General features: G+C 56.6%; 1 protein-coding gene across 1 annotated transcript in view; it reads left to right on the top strand.

Moving 5' to 3' along the window:
* Positions 1-6,336: 6,336 nt before the first annotated feature.
* HS3ST6 (heparan sulfate-glucosamine 3-sulfotransferase 6) overlaps positions 6,337-20,755 on the top strand; it is a 35,725-nt gene continuing 21,306 nt past the window's right edge. The window contains exon 1 of the mRNA XM_086622197.1: positions 6,337-6,698. Within this exon, the coding sequence (XP_086478323.1) occupies positions 6,337-6,698 (362 nt within the window). The remainder of the gene's footprint in view (positions 6,699-20,755) is intronic.

Here is a 20,755-nt window from a genome sequence, read left to right as displayed (position 1 = left end):
GGGCTGTCTCTGATACTCGGCAGCTCTGCCTACTCTAATAAAAATCACGCATTTCATGTATATTATTTTTTAAATTGAAGCTTTAAAAAAAAAATCAGTGGGTTTTGGCTGCTTTATCCCTTTATTGGGATCATTTAAATCAAAAGCAGAAATAGGGGGAAGGCTCCTTTTGTAACTCCAGCTGGCTGGGAGCCAGCCGTGTCTGCGCTGCCGGGAGTGGGCACGGCTCCCCAGGGCTGCCAAGGGCAGTGGGGAAGTTGGGGGTCTTGTCACTGCCCCAAAATGCTGTTTGGAGAATAAGATGGAGCTGATGAACCCATGGGCCTCCTGAGGTGATGGGAGGTCACCAATTTTATTCAAGGCCAGGTTGGATGAGGCTTTGAGCAACCTGGTGTAGTGGGAGGTGTGGGGGCTGGAACTAGATGGTCTTGAAGGTCCCTTCCAACCCAAACCATTCTAGGATTCTATGGAGGGAGTGGAGATGTGCAAGTGCTGAGGGTTTGCAACGCTACAGCCAGTGCCTGCTGCCAAGGGCATTGCTTCCCCTGCCAAAACCCTCGCTCCAGGGATGGTGCTCCTTCCCAAGACAAGCAGGAGAACAGCTTTGCCCTGGTCCCTGCAGCTGTCGTGAGGCTCAGGCTCCTGGATCCCAGTGGAGAGCAGGCTGGGTGACAGGAGGTCCCAGCAGGGGCTTGTTGAAGTTGGTGGGTGTTTTTGTTGTGTGACTGCCTCACCTCCTCCCCGAGTGGGGCTGTCTGCAGCTTGCTGGTATTGCTATAGCTACGGGCAATTTTCTGTGTTCAAGTTTTGCGAAACCATATTAAGAAAAATCTCGCCCTGGCGCTGCTGGCTCTCCTCCAGGCTGGAAATTGCATTCCTCTGCTCGAAATTCCTACCGGAGTTTCAGATGGAGAATGTACAACTTCACTTTCCATCTTGAGCTGCTGTCACACATTTTAATAACAGGGGCTGTGCTACACCCCGGCGGTGGCCGCGCGCCAGGGTTTTGAAGCGAACCCATCGGAGCGGTTGCGGTGAGGGTCTGGACGGCCACGAAGGCGCTGGAGCTGCGGCTCAGCCCCTTCCTGCCCCCCGAGCCTGGCTCAGCCTCTTGGACCAAGGACAGAGTCTGGGGTTAATTTTTCATCCTCTACGTGAGCACGGTGATGAGTTTGTTGGTGTCTCTGTTGCCTCCGGTGATGGGAACCCCCCGGGTCCAAAGGGGGTTGGTTCTGTCTGCTGCATCGCAGCACCCATGATCCCAATTATAGGGAGAAAGGATTCATCTTCATGCCCGTATCCATCCCAGCTCACCTGGAGAACTCGGGCAAAGCCCTGATGATCCCATCGGGGTTTCTCCGTCTGTAAAACCAGCCTCTCCCCGCCGGCAGGATTAGGGCAAATCCCCCCACGATGTTACATTGAGTTTGGGGTGGGTTTTTTTTCAACATCCAGTGGAAAAACCTCAAAGCTCGCCAGGACTCTGGGGAAAGGCTTGCTAATGTCACAGACCAGCCAAGCTGGGTGACAAGGGGTGGTCTTCAGTGAGACCCTGGAGGGGACTACGGAGGGGTGGCACTGACCAGATCCTGGTGGCATTCCTCATCTGGATGACCCCAGAGCCAAGCTCCCAGTGGGGACCACATCTCAAGAGACCCTGTCTGCTTTGCTGTCGGGGCTGTCCTGCTTTAGGGACAGCCACAAGGCTGCTCCTCCAGCGAGCGGCACCGTGCCTGGGGCTCCAGCATCCCATCCCCTGTGGTACCCGCATCTCCGGGGACAGGGCCACCTGCATCCCTAGGGATGGGGATGGGGTTTTCCCCCCGGGAAAACCCTCTGACCGAGCTGCCTTTTACGGATTGCTCTTTGAACCCGAGGAGCTGTGCTGTATTTGTAAAACACCCCGCCGTAATCGGGGAAACAGCCTTCCTAATTGGATTTGAACGGCCCGGAGTAATTGGCTGTTTGGGAGCAGCCGTTTTGAATCAAGCTGTGCGCGCCTTAATAAGTTTGCTCGCCTTTATCAGCTTGGCCAGCTCCGCTGTGGAGGTGACCTGTTAAACGATCTCCTGTGTTTCTAAAGCATTTTTCATCCCCACTGATCCCTTGAGCCCTTTTCTTTCTTTCTTTGTAATAACAAACTTTGGGAAATCCCAGAGCACCCACGCTGCGGCTCCCGCCCGCTGCGGTGGTGGCAGTGCTGGGGTGGCCGGCTGGTTATCTGGGATCTCATCCTGCTTGGACCTACCAGGGGAGCACAGGGGCAGGGAGCCCCCAGCAGCACCGGGACCCCCACAGCCGTCAGGCCAGCCTGTCACCGACACAAGGCGGCCCTGAGGCAAACTGCAAATCTGGGAGTGGGTCTTTGCATGGATGGAGCATCCCCATCACGGAGCATCTCGCAGGCTGAACCACTGCTCGTGGCTCCCTGGTGCCGCCTGCGAGCCCGGCAGCGCTGACACTAGCCAGATTCAGGACTCTCTGTTGCTTTATTTTCCCCTTTTGCTGCTCACCTGTCAGCTCCGGGCATCGCTGCCGTGGGAGCTCCCGGCCAGCTCGGATGTGTCTCACCCCTTCCCCTTGGCAGCCATCCTGTGTTCCTTTGGCCACGCTCCAGCCCCTCCATGGAGCATCTTCCTCCACGTGGCCACGGTGTCCCGGCTGCCCCCGGGCTGCTGGAGTCCCACGGTCCCCGGGGAGCTGCCGAGCTGTCAGCCAGGTCATGGGGCTTCCTGGGGACCCGCTCGCTCCTGCCGGGACCCTGGGGGGAAAAAATGACCCTTCTCATCTTCCAGTGGAGACAATCATCTCCGGGGTTCAGAGCCCCCTCGCGCCGGTCGGAGGGCTGAGGCACTGGTGATGTAGGAAGTGAAACGGCCGCACTCGGATCTCATCAATCGGGGGTCGGAAACGCGGCGGCTCCCTCCGCATCCGCAGTGTCTGTGCGCCGCTGCCCGCCAGCGCCCGCGGCCCATCTGTAACGCTGGTGGCAGCCCCAAATGCTTTGATCTGCCTCTGCCCGAGCAGCCTGGTGGCTCCCGTGTGCTGTGAGCAGCCCTGGGGACCGGCTGTGCCCCAGGGGTGCCCGTGGGGCCACTTCTGCCAGCCCCGCTGCGGACGCGGGTGCCACTGAGGGCACAGAGCCCTGGTGCCAAGGCTAATGCATCAGCCTTGGGAGCAAGTTGAGGTGTTGGGGTACAGGGTTCGGCGGTGCCCGTCCCTGCTCTCCCCAGGGGCGAGGATAATTCCTGCCAACACCATTCCCAGCCGTGCACCACGAAGGATCACCATGCACCGCTGGCGTGCTGGCTGCGCTGGCTCCACGCCCCGTGCTTGCTGCCCACCTGTCTTCAGCTGCTTGGTGCAAACACCCCGATGCCCATCGCAGTGGCATTGCTCCTGCATGGGGAAGGCAGCCCCGTTCCCTGACGGACACGAGCACCACCAGGAGACCTTTCAATGGGATCACCAAACTCTGGGAAAGCTGTGCTCTCCGGTAGGTTGTGTCATCAGAGCCGCGGATGAAGACGTGCGAACGGAGGCGGAAGACATGGCAGGGGATGTGGGCAGGGGACCAGAGAGGCACCGGGCACCGGCCCCGCTGGCCTGGGTTCCCAGCCCACGTCCCACACAGCCCTTCTCCAGCAGCCACGGAGACGTGAGGGTGGCTGCCACCTGCCAAGGGCACTGAGCACGGGGAACATCGACGCTGCTTGTTTCAGAACTCCTTTTTTTCAAACAAAATGTCCTAATTTTACTTTAAAAAATCGCACCTGAGTGCTCGTTGTCCTCAACCACCTGAGCTGCCGGCACAGCAGGGCGCTGGTCCTTGGCTGGTGGGGTCTTGACTGGAGCTGGGGACCCTCCTGCAGGGCCACCCACCAGCCCATCCGAACGTGGGGCTGGGGAAGCCTCAGGCACAGCCCAAGTGCTTGGGGTGCTCGGTGCTCCCCTTCCTTGCTTCAGGGTGCCCCAAGCAGTGAGCCCCAAGCTCACGTTTTAAGCCTTTTTCCCCAGTTTTGAAGGTGAGAAAGGAAAAGGCGCTGCTCACCGATCGTGCCCGAGCAGCAGCAAGCGCTGAGACACGGCAGTGCCCATGGTGCAGGGGGAGCTGGCAGTGCCAAAAGGCACCACTGCGCCAGCCCTGCACCCCCAAGGGATCCCCCTGCGCTGAGGATGAGGAGGGTGGATGTGCTGTGCTGTGCTCCCTGCCTGCCTTTCCCAAGCCTCCCTGGCTGTGTTTTGACAGAAGTTTGTCAAAATGCGTCTATTCTTGCCAAACGTTTCCATTTTGACATATTGGCATTTTCCAACAACAACAACACCCCCCTCCCAACCCAAACAGGGAGCTGGAGCAGTTCCCACCCACTCTTGCCCGGAGTGAAACAATTCCTATTTCTATTCGCTTACGTAAACCCAACAAGAGCTGGCAAGTGCCGCGCGCCAGATTTTGGATGCGTTTTTATTTATCGAACTGCTCCCGATAACAGATTCACTTCCTCGTCGTAATCTTTCCTTCTCGTTTTTCCCTGGGGAACCGCCGCGTTGCGAGTTGGAAGGGATCTCCAGTCGCACTCGCGCGGTTATTTCCTCGCCTTGAAAAGCTACCGTGCAGGATGGGCCCGGCAGCCCCAGCGCAGCCTCCGAGCGCCAGCCACGAGAGGGCACAAACCCTGTCCTGCTGCAGCCCTGCAGCCCTGCCACCCTGCTGCCATGCAGCTGTGCCACCCTGCAGCCCTGCCATGCTGCAATCCTGCCATCCTGCAGCCCTGCCACCCTGCAGCCCTGCCATCCTGCAGCCATGCTGTCATGCAGCTGTGCCACCCTGCAGCCCTGCCATGCTGCAATCCTGCCATCCTGCAGCCCTGCCACCCTGCAGCCCTGCCATCCTGCAGCCATGCTCTCATGCAGCTGCGCCACCCTGCAGCTGTGCCACCCTGCAGCCCTGCCATCCTGCAGCCATGCTGTCATGCAGCTGTGCCACCCTGCAGCCCTGCCACCCTGTAGCCCTGCCATCCTGCAGCCCTGCTGTCATGCAGCTGTGCCACCCTGCAGCCCTGCCATGCTGCAATCCTGCCATGCTGCAGCCCTGCCACCCTGCAGCCATGCTGTCATGCAGCTGTGCCACCCTGCAGCCCTGCCATGCTGCAATCCTGCCATCCTGCAGCCCTGCCACCCTGCAGCCCTGCCATCCTGCAGCCATGCTGTCATGCAGCTGTGCCACCCTGCAGCCCTGCCATGCTGCAATCCTGCCATCCTGCAGCCCTGCCATCCTGCAGCCATGCTGTCATGCAGCTGTGCCACCCTGTAGCCCTGCCATCCTGCAGCCCTGCTGTCATGCAGCTGTGCCACCCTGCAGCCCTGCCATGCTGCAATCCTGCCATCCTGCAGCCCTGCCACCCTGCAGCCCTGCCATCCTGCAGCCATGCTCTCATGCAGCTGCGCCACCCTGCAGCTGTGCCATCCTGCAGCCCTGCCATCCTGCAGCCGTGCCACCCTGCAGCCCTGCCATCCTGCAGCCCTGCCACCCTGCAGCCCTGCCATCCTGCAGCCATGCCGTCATGCAGCTGTGCCACCCTGCAGCCCTGCCACCCTGCAGCCATGCTGCCATGCAGCTGCACTGTCGTGCAACCGGGCAGTCTTGCAACTGTTCCATCACGCAGCCGTGCCGCCTTGCAGCCGTGCCATCCCATAAGCGTGCAAGGGTGCAGCTGTGGCCACACGCAGCCCCGCCGGAGCATCGCTGCCTCCCGCCGCAGCCGTTGGCGCAGCTCCGCGCCCCTCCGCGGTCCCAGGCCACGGATCTCCCCCTCCCCGCCACGCTCTACCTCTTCCAAAACTTGGCGGATCCAATTATAAAAAGAATCGGCTGGGAAAACACGGGAAAACGCATTTCCTTCCCCCTTCCCACCCCGCACCGGAGCCGGGAGCGCTTCGCTCCGCCGCGGCTCCTGGGAGGGGGCGGGAGGGCGCCGGGGCCGCCCCGGGCCGGGCTGGCATCCACGCGGGGGCTGCCCACGGGCGCTGGGGGGGGGTCCCGCTCCCCGAGGGTATCCCGGCGGTGCCCCACGCGTGTGGGGCTCCTTCCCCCCCCCCTCCCCCCTCGGGGCGTTGCCGCCCCCACGCGCGTGTCGCACGCCCTCCCCCGCCCCGCGGGTGGGCGTGGGGGGGGGCGGTGCGGGAGGGGAGGGCCGGGCCGGGCCGGGGGGGCGCGGAGCGGCGCGGAGGGGAGCGCGGGGGAAGGAGGGAGGGAGGGGGTGGGGGGGGCTCGGCGGCGCGGCCGGGCAGGGCGGCGGTGCGGGATGCGCTGCCCGGAGGGGCCGGGAGCGGCCCCCGATGGGATGTAGCGGGCGGCTGCTGGGACCCGTCGGGGGCCGCCGCGCCTCGCTGCTCCTCACCATGATCCTCTTCTTCACTTACTTCTTCTACTGCCTGCCGGGGCCCTGCGAGCCGCTGCCGCCCGCCCTGCTGCTGCCGCCGCCCGCCGCGCTCCCCGACGGTGCGGGGCCGGGGGGAGCGGGGCCGGGGGCGGCGGGCGGCGGGAGCCGGCGGTTCCCGCAGGCCATCATCGTGGGCGTGAAGAAGGGCGGGACGCGGGCGCTGCTGGAGTTCCTGCGGGCGCACCCCGGGGTGCGAGCGGTGGGCGCCGAGCCCCACTTCTTCGACAGGTGCTACGAGAAGGGGCTGCGCTGGTACAGGTAACGGCGAGGGGCGGGGGACGGGCCGGGGGGGCGGCGGGCTGGCCCCGGCAGTCGCCGAGGAAGCGCCGAGCGGCGTTGGATTGCCTCCCGTGTCGCGATAGGGTTCTCCTGCAACAGGCTGGTCCGGGCGCGGCGGCTCCCTGGAGATCCCGGGGGTCCGAGGGGCTGAGATGGGAGAGGAGTGAATGGACGGGGCGGGGGGGAAGGATGCGGGTCCCAGGTGGGGATGCGAAGGGAGCTGCGGGTTCACGGGGTGGGGGCGGCGGCTCCGACCGTCCGCCTTGTCGGGGAGGGGGCTGGCGGCTGGTTTGTCGGGGCCGCTGCTGGAGTCGAGAGCGTGAGAACCGGTCCCCGTGTGCGTGTCCCCGTGTCTCCCTGTCCGCGTGTCCCTCTGTCCCCCTGTCTCTCTGCACCCGTGTCCCCCCGTCCCCGTGTGCGTCCGCCTGTCCCTGTGTCCCCCATCCCACAGCCCAGCCGGCCGGGGCCAGGTGGCCGGCAGCAGAAATTCGCTTTTTTAATTATCCAGGCTTTGCGATTTTAACCTTTAACAATTTATTCTCAGCCGTCCCACCGGGTTCCTTTAGGAATTATTTTACCCGAGCGGCTTATAAAAATAAAAGGAGCGAGGACCTGGGCTTGCAGGACGGGGCTTGATCCTGGCTGCGCGTTGGACCGGTGACCGGCGAAGGAAGGGGAAGGGTAAAACAGTGTCGCTGGAATTCCTGGGTAGGTTGTGTCAAAGGGCAGAGCCGTATTGATTCAAGGGAGTTGTTTGGTTTTGAGGGCTTCAATGGAATTGAACTCTTCAGGCGATAAAGCATTCGGAAGAGCAGCTACTGTGCATGTGGTGTCTATTAAACTCCCGTCTCCCGGCCAACTCCGGAGCGGCCCGGCCAAACGGAGTCGGAGCGCTAAGTCCCTTGAAGGCAGTGAAAGAATCTGCTTCGTTATTTTGAAGAGAGTCCAAACGTGTAGATTTATAAAAGCACTGCGGTGTTCTCGGGGAAACATCTGAAAATAATCAAAGGAATCGCTCTCCCTGTCCTCCCTGCCTCTCCATCCCATTCTCCCCAAGCCCCGCGGGAATACTGTATTTCTTCCGTGCTCTTTATGTTGCTCGATGTTTTGGGGGAGGTTGCAGCTTGGCAATCCTCACCCAAATAATAACCTGTTGGAAATGAGCGCGTTTAACGGAAAACGTCGTTTTAGCGGTGATTTTACCCGCAGAGTTTTAGCCCACATCTGGCTGCAAAGGGATTGACTTAACTCACCTTCAGACGCGGTGAGTAGCGCGTTCTGGTTTTTATGGCTGCACTAATACTGCCGGGATTTATCAGCTCGTTTCTCCGTTCCATTTGTACCTACGCTGCTCTGGAAACAATAATGATGATAACTAATCTTTTGGGGCGAGGATTTACAAGATAGCTCTCGCTTGGCAGAATGGGAGTTTGACGACTACGGGCGCGTAATTAAAGCGTGGAAGATCGAACGCTTTCGTATCGCTCGCCGTAATCCGGCGAGGCGTTTGCAGGACGGACCACAGCGAGGGAAGAATAAATAAATCTTAGTTTTGGATTGCTGTGTAGTGAGTTTTTAGCGCTGGAAGTGCTCGCAGGGAGCCTGGCCTGATACCAGCGAGATGTTTTAAGATGATTCTGCATATGGATGTGGTAAATTTGGAGAAATAGAGCCGGGAAGGTTTTCGGCGCGGCCAGATGCAGCGCAGGGAAGCGTACGCCGTGCTGGGAAGAAGTTGCACCCTTTCTAGTGAGAAAAAAATCAGGAGATGTTTTGCTTTACCTCTGCGTAGAGCGAGTGTGTTTCCAATCTTTTCTTCTGTTTCCTCTTCTCTTTGCCTCTCTTGTTTTGTCTTCTTACAAGACCTTGCTGTACCGAGGGGTTTTTTCCTGGGAAAGCCAGACAGAGCTAAATGCTTAAAGCTGGGGCGTGTTGGAGTGGAGGAAAATAGAAGTTGGACAGAAGTTCAGGTTTTTCCAATGAATATCTCAAAGTGGTATAAACATTTTTAAAATATTTGAACTTGCTAGGAAACCAAAATTACACCAGCTGCTTCTCGTGCCAAGATATTTGGCCCGAAGGCACCTGTAGGTCATTGCTTGTCTTAAGTGAAGGTGGAAAGAAAAAAAAAATTCCCGTGGAAATATCGCTGCAGAATTATTTTGTTCTTTCTTGGTAGTTCAGTCCAGTAGTGATTTCACTCCTGTGGCAGAAGTATCTGCTTGTGGGTGCTGAGTAGTTTATGTTACAACGTCAGTTACTGACTGAAACCATTTATTCTTACTGGAGCATTTTATTTTGTTTAAATTTGAAAATATTCCCTTTTTTTGGAGTAGTTCTTTTTGCTAGTGAAAAGAAAATGTTCTGCAAAAGCAGCAAGCATCTCCTGTGAAATTCCCTGAGTTACTATAGGTTTAGCTAATTACACGAAGATTAAACACCTTTTCTAGGCTGCGACATAAATTACGTAATGGATGATCCAAGCGTGATGTGACATTTTATCCTAAAGCAAAACACTATTTTAATTTTTTTGGCACTCGGTACTGCTTAAAGTAAACCTAAATAAAAGGAAGAAGTGATGTTGGTGTGTCTACTGCTCTGCTCACGCCGCGGTTTGGGGAGTGCGAGTGTCCTGTTTGGGAACCGGGGATCCTTGCCGTCTGTCCGTCCGTTTTACGGGAGCGTTAGGCGAAGGCAAACGTTAGGGACTTAATTCAATCCCAGATGTTTGCCAGGGATATTTAGAATTTCATTGCAAAATGAAGGGATGCTCAGCGTGACGGCACGGGGCCAAATCCTGCCCTCACTTGTGTGAATTGAGAAAAACGGTGCTTGTGGGCCGAGTCACTATGGGGTGTAAGGGGTGTAACTCCTGCCGTGCCTGCCGCGCTTGCGTTCAGCCCCGGGACTTCTCGGCGCGAGGCGGAGCGGAGTCGGGGTGACAGGAGGCATTTGGGGTGCTCGGGGTGTTGGCATTTCGGCCGGTGCCCGTGCAGCGGGGCTGTGGCTGTGCGCTCCGGCGGCTCTGCAGCCGACCCCGCTCCGCTCCGCTGGCGGCGTTCCGGGGGCGTAGCTGGGATCTTTGCACGGGATTGTTCCCGTTTCGGTTGCCAGAGCCGGGCTCCTTTCCCACGCGGCCGCCCGATGCTGCTCGGAGGTTGGGGCCGCTCCGGCTGCCTTGTGCCGTAACTCGGCGCGGCCGCGGCGGTTCTGGCGCTGTGCGGAAAAGGACAGGAGACGCGGTGGGTCGCAGTGGCTTTGGAGCAGGGAGGTGGTGTAGGGAAGAGTCTTTGCTGATGCTGGCTTACGTAAAAGGGAGTTTTTGGGGAATTCAGCCTGATACAGCTTATACAAAGAACAACATCCTTGTCTCCATCCACCAAAACTTTGCAGCGACGGCAGCTCAGTACGACAGTTTTGCTCTGTCTTGTATTTCCTCGCATGAGCTATCAGCCGACTCCCTCTTTTCCATCTCCTCTTCCTGCTTTTTTCCTGATAAAAAAAAAGGAAAAAAGTCCTCGGGGCTGCGCCGAGGCTCCCGACAACCCTTCCCGTCCCCGAGTGAATCACGCTGCGGGATGTGCTCCGTGAAACTGTGCCCTGGGACGTGGCGCGCGCTGGATTTCATAGGAATTATAAAGAATTCCTTATTTTCTTACAGTTTGGGGCAGAAGTAGTAAACGGTAATATGGGATGGCTAGTAAGAACTAGCCAACGCTTCCCGGTGAGTAGCCAAGCTGGAGCCCTGCAGCCAGCTGTGGTGGCACGCGGCGAGCGGGCATCTCCGCCGAGCATCCTCTGGCCCTGCAGAGCCATCCCAGAGCTCTGAATCTCTCGGAGGCTGAATTCAGCTTTTTGCTGCCATTTCCCCCGTTGATCAGATGCAGCGTGTGCAGGTCTGCGTGCGGGGGGAGGAACTTTTCCTGCGGTTCGTCGCGCGTTACGCTGTGCTTCGGTGCCGGGGGTGTCCCGGCTTGGGAGCACGCGTGCGTGCCCAGGGGAGATGGACGGTTAGCAGGGAGCTGCTACATGCAATGTGTTCAGGTTTTTTTTCTACCCCTTCCTTCAAACCCATTCATGGGAGCTAATAATGTTCTTATCCAGGATTTCTTGAGCCAGACTTTGTTATCTCCTAACCTTGCAACCCTGAGACCTTTGAGCGGCAGGAAAAAGGACGCAGCTCCAATGCTGCTCTTTTGACTTTTGCTGTGAGTGTTCTTGGCGAGTGAAAAGTAGAGCTAAGTAGGTGCCTTGAGGGGTTTTTATGCGTGTTGTGATTGTACAGACAGATCAAGACACTCTATGGTGCAAGTGGTTGAATGAAATCCGATGTCTCAGCTACTCCGGAGTCACCGGGCTGCGTTTTGGCAGGGAGCTTGTATCCCCTTCCAGGGAGAGCTTTTCACAGGCACATTTAAGAAATACATAGGTGGGAAGAGACAAAAGGATCTTGTGAGGAATCAGATGGCGACGCACCGAGAGCTGCTCCGGGACTTTATCTTTATTCATTGACACCAGCTTATCTGTTCTCCTGATGGACTCACGTTTCAGCGCTCGGCTGAGAGTGGCCCTTGTTTTTCCTGGTGCTTTTGCGGAAACTCGGTCCTGCAGCAGAGTTCTTGGCTTTGTCGCTTTGTGATCTCTTCTTTCTTTTTATTTTTAACTTTCCTTAAAAAAAACAGGGCCTTTCTGTATCAGCTTTCCCTATCCTCACCCCCATGTTTGGAAAATAAATCCTGAAATGCCAAGTCAAAGTGCAGGGAACCTGAGAAAAAGCTGTGATTTCCTAACTATGAGGCAGATGCACAATACTTTGGGTTTGCTGTTAGACAGAAAAAGCACAGCCGTGTGTAGCGGGGCTCTAGGTCCCTTTTGTATCCTTGACTGGTTGTACAAGGTTTTAGTCTCTGCTCTACAATTAGGAGAGAGCCTAAGTGCTGCGTTCATCCGGACAGGTCTCCCCGGGATGGCGTGTTCCCGTTTTGCTGCTCCCCGACACACAGCACCGGGCTTAGGAAGCGATGCGTAAAACGTGCAAAATTTGGTCTGCTGCAAACTGCTTTCACGTGGGATTAAAAATAGCTTTTACTGCCACGACGAGGAATTAACATTTGAAACCGTTTAAGGGATCCGAGGCAGATATTGTGGGCAGGCCAGAGGGGCTGTGTCTGCCTTGTTTAGGGGGCTCTTTCCCACCGGCGACGGGGTGTAGAGCAGGATTTGGCCCTCCTGCCCCCCGCTTTCACGCTGACGTTATTCCCTTGCTTTCGTGTGGCAGCTCCCGAGTTTTGCTCCCGATCCGAAGCCCATGAAGTGCTTCTTGCTGATACAAGCAGGTTCCTGAGTCTGAATTTTAGCCTGGCTCAGCTGCGAGGCAAAATTAAATCGGGTTATTCCATGTGTTGTTACGTAGCTTGTGTCAGGCTGAAGTGATTAAAGCTGCGTGTTGGTGTTGGCTGTGATTTTTCGGATAAAAGCTGTGACTCGCGGAGTGGAACGAGTCGTGGTCCTCCTGGCTGAGGAATGCTTTCTCTCTCGCTGTCTCTTTTAAATAAATGGTGGGTTTATATACAGGCTGTGCAGCGGGGTGTGCAGAAGGAACCTGAGTTTCTAAAGGATTTGAAGTCTGGCAGTGTTGCTATCCCAGGCTGCTTAAATAAATAGAGAATTTGGGCACCTAGAAATCACGGGGCAGGTTTCAAAAAATGAATATTATGTGAATCGATACATTTGGAAAATACATCTTCATTTGTGCCCCCCTGATTACTCCCTTGTAAGCTCAGGGGCTAGAAATTTAAGCATACAAACATGGACAGGATTTTTTTATCACCTCCGTGTAACTCCAGAGAACTTCTGAAAAGATGTTAAATATCATGAAAAGTTCACAACCAGCAGTGGAGGCTGCAGGGTTTCCGTTAGCTGAATTATTGAGGGGCTGAAGAAATAGTCATCACAGAGGAAGAGAGAGTTTCTGAGTTTCTTCTTAAAAGTATTACATCTTTTTTTTCCTAGATTATTTTTAGATGCAGACAGTGATGGAAGGTGGAAAAGGCCAGTGGATTTAGAGGGTGCTTTTATGCAAGGGGAGACTATTACTTAAGAGAGTTCAAAGCTTATTTATAAAACAGTAATTACCATCCCCTGAGACGGAAGTGGGCAGCTCGCATCCAGTCAAGGAGGGGGTTACAATAGTTAATTGGCAAATATGCTTAAAAGCTTCTTCCTGACCTTTTAAAAAACTTTTTGCTGAAACAGGCTGGGGCAGAGATTGAAAACCTGACTAATGAAAGGCCAGGTTTAATACCAGGACTTAGCTCTAAATGGCTTTTCAAAGGGCTTTGGAAATCCGCCTGCTTAGGGAGCGGGCCGGCGGCGGAGGGATGCTCCCGCATCCGGCGGGACCCGGAGCTGACGGGGCTCCAGGAGCCGCGTGAGGCTGAGCCTCGTGGCTCCGTCCCCGTGTCCCAGCTCTTGGGGTGGCCGAAGGTTCTCGGGCAGGCTGGCATCGCCCAGCCGCCAGCCTGGAGCCCCCTGGGGTGCTCTGCTGTCCCCCCAGCCGGGTCCCACCAGGTGCCCCCAGTGCCGCCCTCCTCCGTGGAGCATCTTGGGCGGCTCGGTTTGACTCCTGCCCTTGCTCTCGTGCTTCGTTTCAGCCCTCCAGCAAGGACCAAGCCATCTGCTGTGAGGGAGACCAAGATGCTCTGAGCCCCCCAGCACCAGGGAGGTGCAGCGTGCCCAGCTGGCCCTGCTGGCGAGAGCTGTGCCAGGCTCACCTTTTGTGGTGATGGTCCTGGGTGGAAAATTCACAGCGACTGGTTTGATTTCGTGTCCTTTTCCCTCCGTGCAGAGACAGCTCGCAGATCACAGAGGTCTAAATGTCTTCAAAAATTATTCCTGCATCTCTTAAGTGAGTCACTCTTGATCTCAAGAGTTGTTTGAAATGCAAATGGGGAATATTGCAGTCAGTCGGGCCACTGGGGCGGGAACCAGGATTAGCGTGTCCGGCTAACTGGATTTGAACCCGCAAGTGATCCCGATGCACAAGGTTGTAAATTCCCGACCCCGTGTGCATCTGGGGTTTGCAGGGATGTCTCTGCCTGCGGAGATCCAGGCTTGGCACGGCCGAGGTGCTCTAGAGCCCCGGACCAAGAAGAGCGTCCCCATTCCACCACGTGCCGCTCACTTCGGGGCTGCGGGTGACACGGACCACCCCGACCTGGGGCGTGCAGCGTGCTGGGACCAGCACCGCTCGAGACCAAAGTATGGGGTGAAACAGCTAAAATCAGCATCTCATAAACAGTCACAGGAAACTGTCGCTGTTTGGGGTATGAAAGCACCAGCACAGGAATGTTTTAGGTGGCTGAGGGGAACAGCAGCACTTTGGGAGCGGGATGTGCTGCTAGGATGCTCCTGGGAGGGATTTAATAGAATAATCAAGCGTGCTCTGCTGAGGAAAACCCACGGCTGGGCAGGGGCACGAGGGGAATAAAACTGCTCTCTCCCAGCCCGGGCAGCAGCTCTGCAGCACTGGGGGTGGCACGGGCATCCCAGGCGGCCGAGATCGCCGCGCATTTTAACACACAAAATTGATTACAAGCAGGAGGGAATTACATTAATATAGTCACTTGTCACTGAGGTCTTATTAGTAATCTCCACTCATTAGTCCGGAGAGAATAAGGATGTGACCTTGTTCAATGTCCTTGCAGAGGGAGAGGCTGACCACTTTGCTGTTGATTCATTACTTAGCCCCCCAAAACAGCGCGCGTGGCCGTGTCTGTGGGCACGCGTGGGTGGTGGGGGTGTTTCTGCGGTTGGGATGCAGAACTGGCCGTCTCCTGCTCCCACCCTTTGGGCTGGTTCCACTGGTGAATTAGGCAGCGGCTTTCGGCTGGCACCGTATTGTGCAAAAGGGAGAGAGAAAAAAAAAAAAAAGTGATTGATGGGAAGGGACAAGAAAAGTGACAGGTCCCGTCCCCGGAGGCCACATCACGGTTCTGCCTCCTGCCCGGCGCTGCGTGGTGCTGCTCGGCGGGGGCTGGCCAAGCCCCCCTCTGCACCACCCAACTTCCCAGCTGCTCCGGAGCCCGCGGCATCCCAAACCCCGGTCCTGGGGGGTGCTGGGCTGCGGGCAGGGCTGGCTGCTGCCTGCACCCCTCTGCTGCCTGCACCAGCACCCTCCGAGCGCAGGATGGCTCAGACTCTTCTTGGCGTGGGTGGCATCCAGCCCCCCCAAAGCAAACCCTGGCACAGCGGGGCAGGGACCTGCGAGCAGGGGCGGCCGAAGGCAGAGCTGCCCCTCTGCACCCGTGGGGCAGGGTCCTGAAATGCCTCTGCAGGCATCCTGCATCCTGAAATCCCATGTCAGGCTATTTTATTTTGGTTTTCACTTCCTCGAGGCCGTTTGTGAGCGCTGATCGTGCCTCAAAGGTTCCCTCTGCATCTCCCCACCGAAGCCTGGCACCGTGTGCTGCCCTGTGCCGTGCCGTTGTTCCTGATCCCGCCGGTGCCGCTCGGCTCCCCTGTAATTCCAAGTGACAACGTACCCCCACGGACACCCTGCCAGGGAGGAAACGTCAATAAAAGTGGAAGCCAAAGAAATGCTCCAATTAGCGGGAGCGCGGAGCGGGCTCGATAAGTGCCATCGATCAGGTGCTCGTCAGCGCGATCCCTCATCGCTGCCACTCGTCAATAGCCACTGCGGAGTGGGAGGGGGTCACTGGCCACCCCCCCAGTCCCCGACTGCCACAGCCCCAGCGTGGCGGTGGCTCTCCGGGCTGCTGATGGCCGGGCAGAGCTTTTTCCAGCCGCTTGGACCTGGCTGGCTGGGACCTGCCGGCTCCATCCCTGTGAGCGACAGCTCAGCGGGACGCGTAGCCGGGCTGGGAAGGAGGGTTATTCTTCAACAAGAGCATCGGCCGCTTCCTCCGGCTGCTTTTCTATTTCTGAAAGTCATGTTCCTAAGCCACACAAGCCATGAGAAAAATTTCAAGGGGTTGCTGCCAAGTACTTTCGGTTGAGAATTTAGGTTTTGTCGAGGGAAGGGATCGTTTGTCTCCATGAAAAGCCCGTTTTGAGGGGAGGGAGGGAGTTGAAGGTCCCCCCGCAGCGTCGGAGACCCAAGCGTGACAACCTGCATCCGCTCGGCTGCCACCCGGGCGGCGCGGAGCTGCCGCTGGTGCCTCTGCTTCACAAAGGGGCCGTCGGGCAGGGGCCGGGCTGCTGCCGGAAAGAGAAGGGGGAAACGTGTCGCCGGGGGCCTGATCCTGCCCCGCGGGAAGGGCACATGCTGCTGCTGGACCAGCACACGTGTTGGAGATGAAGGTCTGGCTGCGGTGGCAGGAGCATCCCAGCGCCCCGGTCTGGGGCACGGGCCATGTGCAGGAGTGGGGCCAAACCTGCTGCAGCAGTAAGTGGTGCAGAGCAGCCAGGGCACCATCCTGCCCTCACCTGCCAGGTTTCCTGGGGTCCAGGCTGTGCCTGGCTGGCTCCTGCAGCTGAAGTCGTGCTTTATTATTTATTTTGAGTCTGTGCAGAGGGGGAGGTTTGCTGGAAGGACGGCGGTGCTCTGCGTCCGCCCGGGTTTGAAGCTCAGATCTCATTGTAGGTAGAGTGGGTTAGATGGGAGGAGGGTGGGTTAGATGGGATGATGGTGGGTTATGGTTTTGTTGGAGGGTGTTATCCTGGCATCAGCCCTGGCAGATGGCTTCAGGTCACCCGGGTCTGTCATCGGGGCTCTCTGGGTGCCCATGCCATGTCCCTTGCCTTCTTCCAGGCAGTGATGAAGGGTGTCCCCAGCCTGCCCCCACCTCAGCTCTGCCGCAGGTCCCTGTCTCTGCAGCGTGCCTGGGCTGTTGTAGGAGACCACCAGGGACCACCGCTGCCATGATCAGCCAGACCTGCCCCGGACCTCAGGACATGACAGCAGGGTGGGCATTGCCCTGTGCTGGGTGTCGGAGCTCATCTCTGGTGCTTCAGCTGCATCCCAGGGGGGAGCGGAGGCGGCATCAGAGTCCATCGGGCTCGGGGAGAACATGGGGCTGCTGAGCCTGGTACGGCCTGTGCGGGTCCCAGCAGGTCACCGTAATTAGCCCGGGCACAGGCTGCGAGCGTGGTGTGCCAGCTAGTTACCCGCTGCATAGATGGGAAAGACTAGGGTAGATTTAGATTAAATGTAAGGAAGAAATTTTTCACTCTGAGGGTGGTGAGGCACTGGCACAGGTTGCCCAGAGAAGCTGTGGCTGCCCCATCCCTGGAAGTGTTCAAGGCCAGGTTGGATGGGGCTTTGGGCAACCTGGTGTAGTGGAGAGTGTCCCTGCCCATGGCAGGGGGGTTGGAACGAGATGGGCTTTGAGGTCCCTTCCAACCCAAACCCTTCTGTGATTCTATGACACGCGGTGCCGATGTAACCCAGCCACCGCGTCCTCCCCGAGAGCGTGCTGGGTTTGATCCTGCTCTTGTGCCAAGGCAGATAACAAGGGATAGCCTTGTTCCGTTCTGGTCGTGTTGTGTATATTAAAAATTAATATTTCTCTGCTTCAAAGCGTATGGGGAAGCGTGTGAGAGCTGGCTGTATTCACGGGACTTAGCAGGGATCATGATAATGTCTCTGTCATGTTTTTTACGAATCTGAAGAGACTTACTGTTTTTTTGGAGCTGTAGCTCCTGGAGCCATGGGGACAGTGAGAGCTTCAGTTCCTGCTTGAAGCAAGTATCTCCTGCAGGCAAGAAAAGGCTCGGGAACCAGCAGAAAGCTCTGAAGAACCGTGGTCTGTATGTGGGTGCATAGCTGTTTTTGAAGACTGTCCCGATTTGAGCTGTGATTCAGCTGAAGGTAGTTGGTGTTCTTGTCACCTGCAGCAAAACCTCAGCAGTTATTTCTTGCAGAGCTATGGAACCATCCGGAGCCAGTTTACAAGCCCCAGGTGAGTGCTGGCAGCCCGGTGAAGGATGGTTCCACCACGCTTTGGAGATCTCAGTGGATCAGAAGGAAGCAGGTCCTGAAGAGACCTGATTTCTGCAGAAATCTCCTTTCCTCCAGGATCTAGAGGAAGACCCTTGAAGCAGCAGAAGGTGGAAGGATGCCGAGGCAGCAGGCAGGTGGGTCCTGTGCCGGCTGGGTCGCCTCGGCCGTTAGCGTCAGACCCTGCACGCTGGTTCCCCGAGTCACCGCGCAGGACGCAGACCAAGAGCTTTAAAGAACCAAGTAAAACCGTTGCCACTTCAAAACTAGTCTCAGAATTGATGCCAGGACTCCAACAGACTGATGCTCCTTTATTCTCCTTTTAATTAATTCCTTTGCCTCCAGTGAATTTCCATCTTTTATTTCTGCTGCAATCAAAGGCGCGCGAGCAGCGAGGCTCGCATTAGGAACAGAGCGATCCAAGTTTTTTTTTCAATCTTCCTGTATCAGTTACTTGTCTTTTTCTCGTGCTGCCACGATGCATCTGAAGCACACATGCCAAGAGAGGACTTGTTGGAGGAGAGTTGGGGCACGCAGAACCCTGGGGTTTGCTCTCAGCAGGTCTCCTTTGCTGGCAGCAAAGAGTAAGAGTCCAGATAAGTTTGCTCAGATACACAAATGGGCAATTACGTGGTCACCTGAGAAGTGCCTGATGATTTATGGCGTTATTAAAAGGTGATGGTAAGAGTAGAAAAGATTTGTAACATCTGCATGGAAAACCCTGGCTCTGACCCTCACACCCCAGATACCAACATATTAAATATCCAAACAGACGTGCAAGCCTGCAGATCGCTTTGACAGAGATCCCTGCACATCTGGTAACACTTGGCCTGATACTTAAGGCCCTGGACAGTGTGTAATTAAACATAATTCACTCCTTGCCCTGTTGTGGACTCAGAGAGACTGTTCCTGCTCGAAGGGCGGTCTTTGGAAGAGCCTCATGGAAGAGGAACGTGCAACCAGAGCTGATGTGAAGATGAAGACGTGCTTTGCTGCAGGCTGAGAGTCGTATCGTGGGAAAGCATCATCTCCAGGTGGTAAGGGAATCAGGGCTGGAGTTTCCATGCTTGGTGGGAACTAAGCCTGATCTCAACCAACAGCTCTGTCTTCTTGCCAGTGATGACTGCAGCTCTGAAACAGCCTCCATGGCTCGTGCATCTCTTCCCATGACCAACACCAGTGTGAGAGCGTTGGCCATCTTTGGACAGACTGTTGGGTCTCCTCGTTCTCTTGCCCTCTGAAGACTGTAGAGGCCCAGGGTGATGCTGTTGGCTTGCGCGGTGGGAGCCTGTGCTGCTGGAGCAGTGCAGCATTCCTCTTTCTCCCTTTCTATCCGTTACTTGCAGTTCTGGCTTCTGGTCCCCCTGGACAGGCCTTCTGCTTGTTAGAGGGAATAAATGCTATCTGGAAGTGAAAGTTGCAAAGAGTAGGCTGATGAGAGGAGATGGTTAGTTATGCTATACCTTGACAGGGGTGGCCTGGATGTGTTACTGCACGTTGGTGCACAGCAGAGCCTGGGGGTGGTGGGGTTGGAGAGCAGCGTGGAATCAGTTGCCTTGGCTTGGCAAACGTGTGCCCCCGGAGGGACACCATCTTCATGGACTCTGGTCTCCACACCTTCACAGCTGGAGGAGATCCCTCCTTCCAGCCCCTGGCTGGCAGGAATCGATAGGATGCCGGTGGCTTCGGCGGAGCGATGCTGCTTTGCGTCAGTGAGGTTCCCAACTCGAAGTTACGTCTCAGTCTGCCAAAGCTGCCTTGTTTTGGGCAAACACTGATTTTTTAGGTACAAGTGGGAGAAACCTGTTGGTGGGAGCAGCTCTGACGGGCACGTTCACTTGCTAGAAGTCTGCACCGTGCCCAGCTCACAGCCTCTGCTTTCTGCTGAGCTGAAAACGAGCGGAGAGTGGAGGATGCACGTGTTTGCAGAGAACAGGGGAGAGCTGGCAGTGGTGGGGATAAAAGCAACATATGTCTGATTGAACAAATGGAGAAATGCCGGCCAGATGGCTGCAAACACTAAGAACTGTTTAATAATTTCTAAACTCTTCGCTCTCTGGAGCAAGATTATGGGCATTTGCAATCTTTTCCTCTCTGCTCAATTTGCCTCCTGTGTTGGCTGCGTTACTCTTGGCTTCAGGTACTGCTCTCAATATTGTTTGTGACCTTCAGAAATGGGTGAAATTGTTATCTGGGGTATAAATGTTAATCATCTTTCAGGGAGCAGCCAGTGATTTGTAAGGATGATCCCTCCGTCTCAGGGAGGTGGGGCTTGGGAAGTGCCTTTCTGGCTGTCCCAGTCCCGTATAAGTTGTAGGGTCTGAACAGCCCGGTGGTAACTGGGTTTGGTCCTGGGGGAGGCTGGTCTCTTGGTCTAATTCACACTGACCTGCCTGGGCCAATTTGAAAACAGGACTGTCTGTGCCAAACAACAGCAAAATCACTGTCTGCTCCCCGGAGCAGAGCATGAGTAGATCCGTGGGACAAGCACACGCTGTTCCAGCCCCTGAACTCGGGCAGAGCGAGGTCTGGTTTGCTCCAGCTCTCCTCTGGCTCCTACCAAACCACGTAACTCAGCAGAGAAGCTGAGCTCCAACTGTGTTGAAACCGTTGTCCTTCCTGGGAGAGAATTTGGAATGCGGTTCCTACGAGGTGCCACCCTCCTCCTGCATTACGTGGGGCAAGGGAGGAGGGAGGATGTGTTTGAAGGGCTTTGAGGATGAAGGTGCTTGAAATGCTCCTAGGGATGGGTCTTCAGGATGGTTTTCAGGTGATTGCCCATTGCAGCACTGTCCTCCCTGGAACCTGGGAAAGACTCGGAGACCCTGGGGACCCTCCCAGCCCAAGCTTTCTTCAGGTGTATTGATCTTCCCCATGCTACATCTCCATGGCCAACTATCTGGTCTTTGTTAGGGGAGGTGAACGCAGCAGAACGAATTGGTGCAGGAGGTGGATGGAGTGGGGTTGCTGCAGGCTCAGGGCACGATCAGAGTGGTGGTGTAAGGACAGGGGCCAGGCTGGAGCAGGCAGGAACCTGCGTCTGCTGGTCCATCCCCATGTTCAACCTCTTATGAGG

The sequence above is a fragment of the Tauraco erythrolophus genome, chromosome 17 (genome assembly GCF_009769465.1).
Source record: "Tauraco erythrolophus isolate bTauEry1 chromosome 17, bTauEry1.pri, whole genome shotgun sequence".
Taxonomy (NCBI): Eukaryota; Metazoa; Chordata; class Aves; order Musophagiformes; family Musophagidae; genus Tauraco; species Tauraco erythrolophus.
The sequence above is the reverse complement of the archived record's forward strand: the minus strand, read 5'-3'. Positions and strand labels throughout refer to the sequence as shown.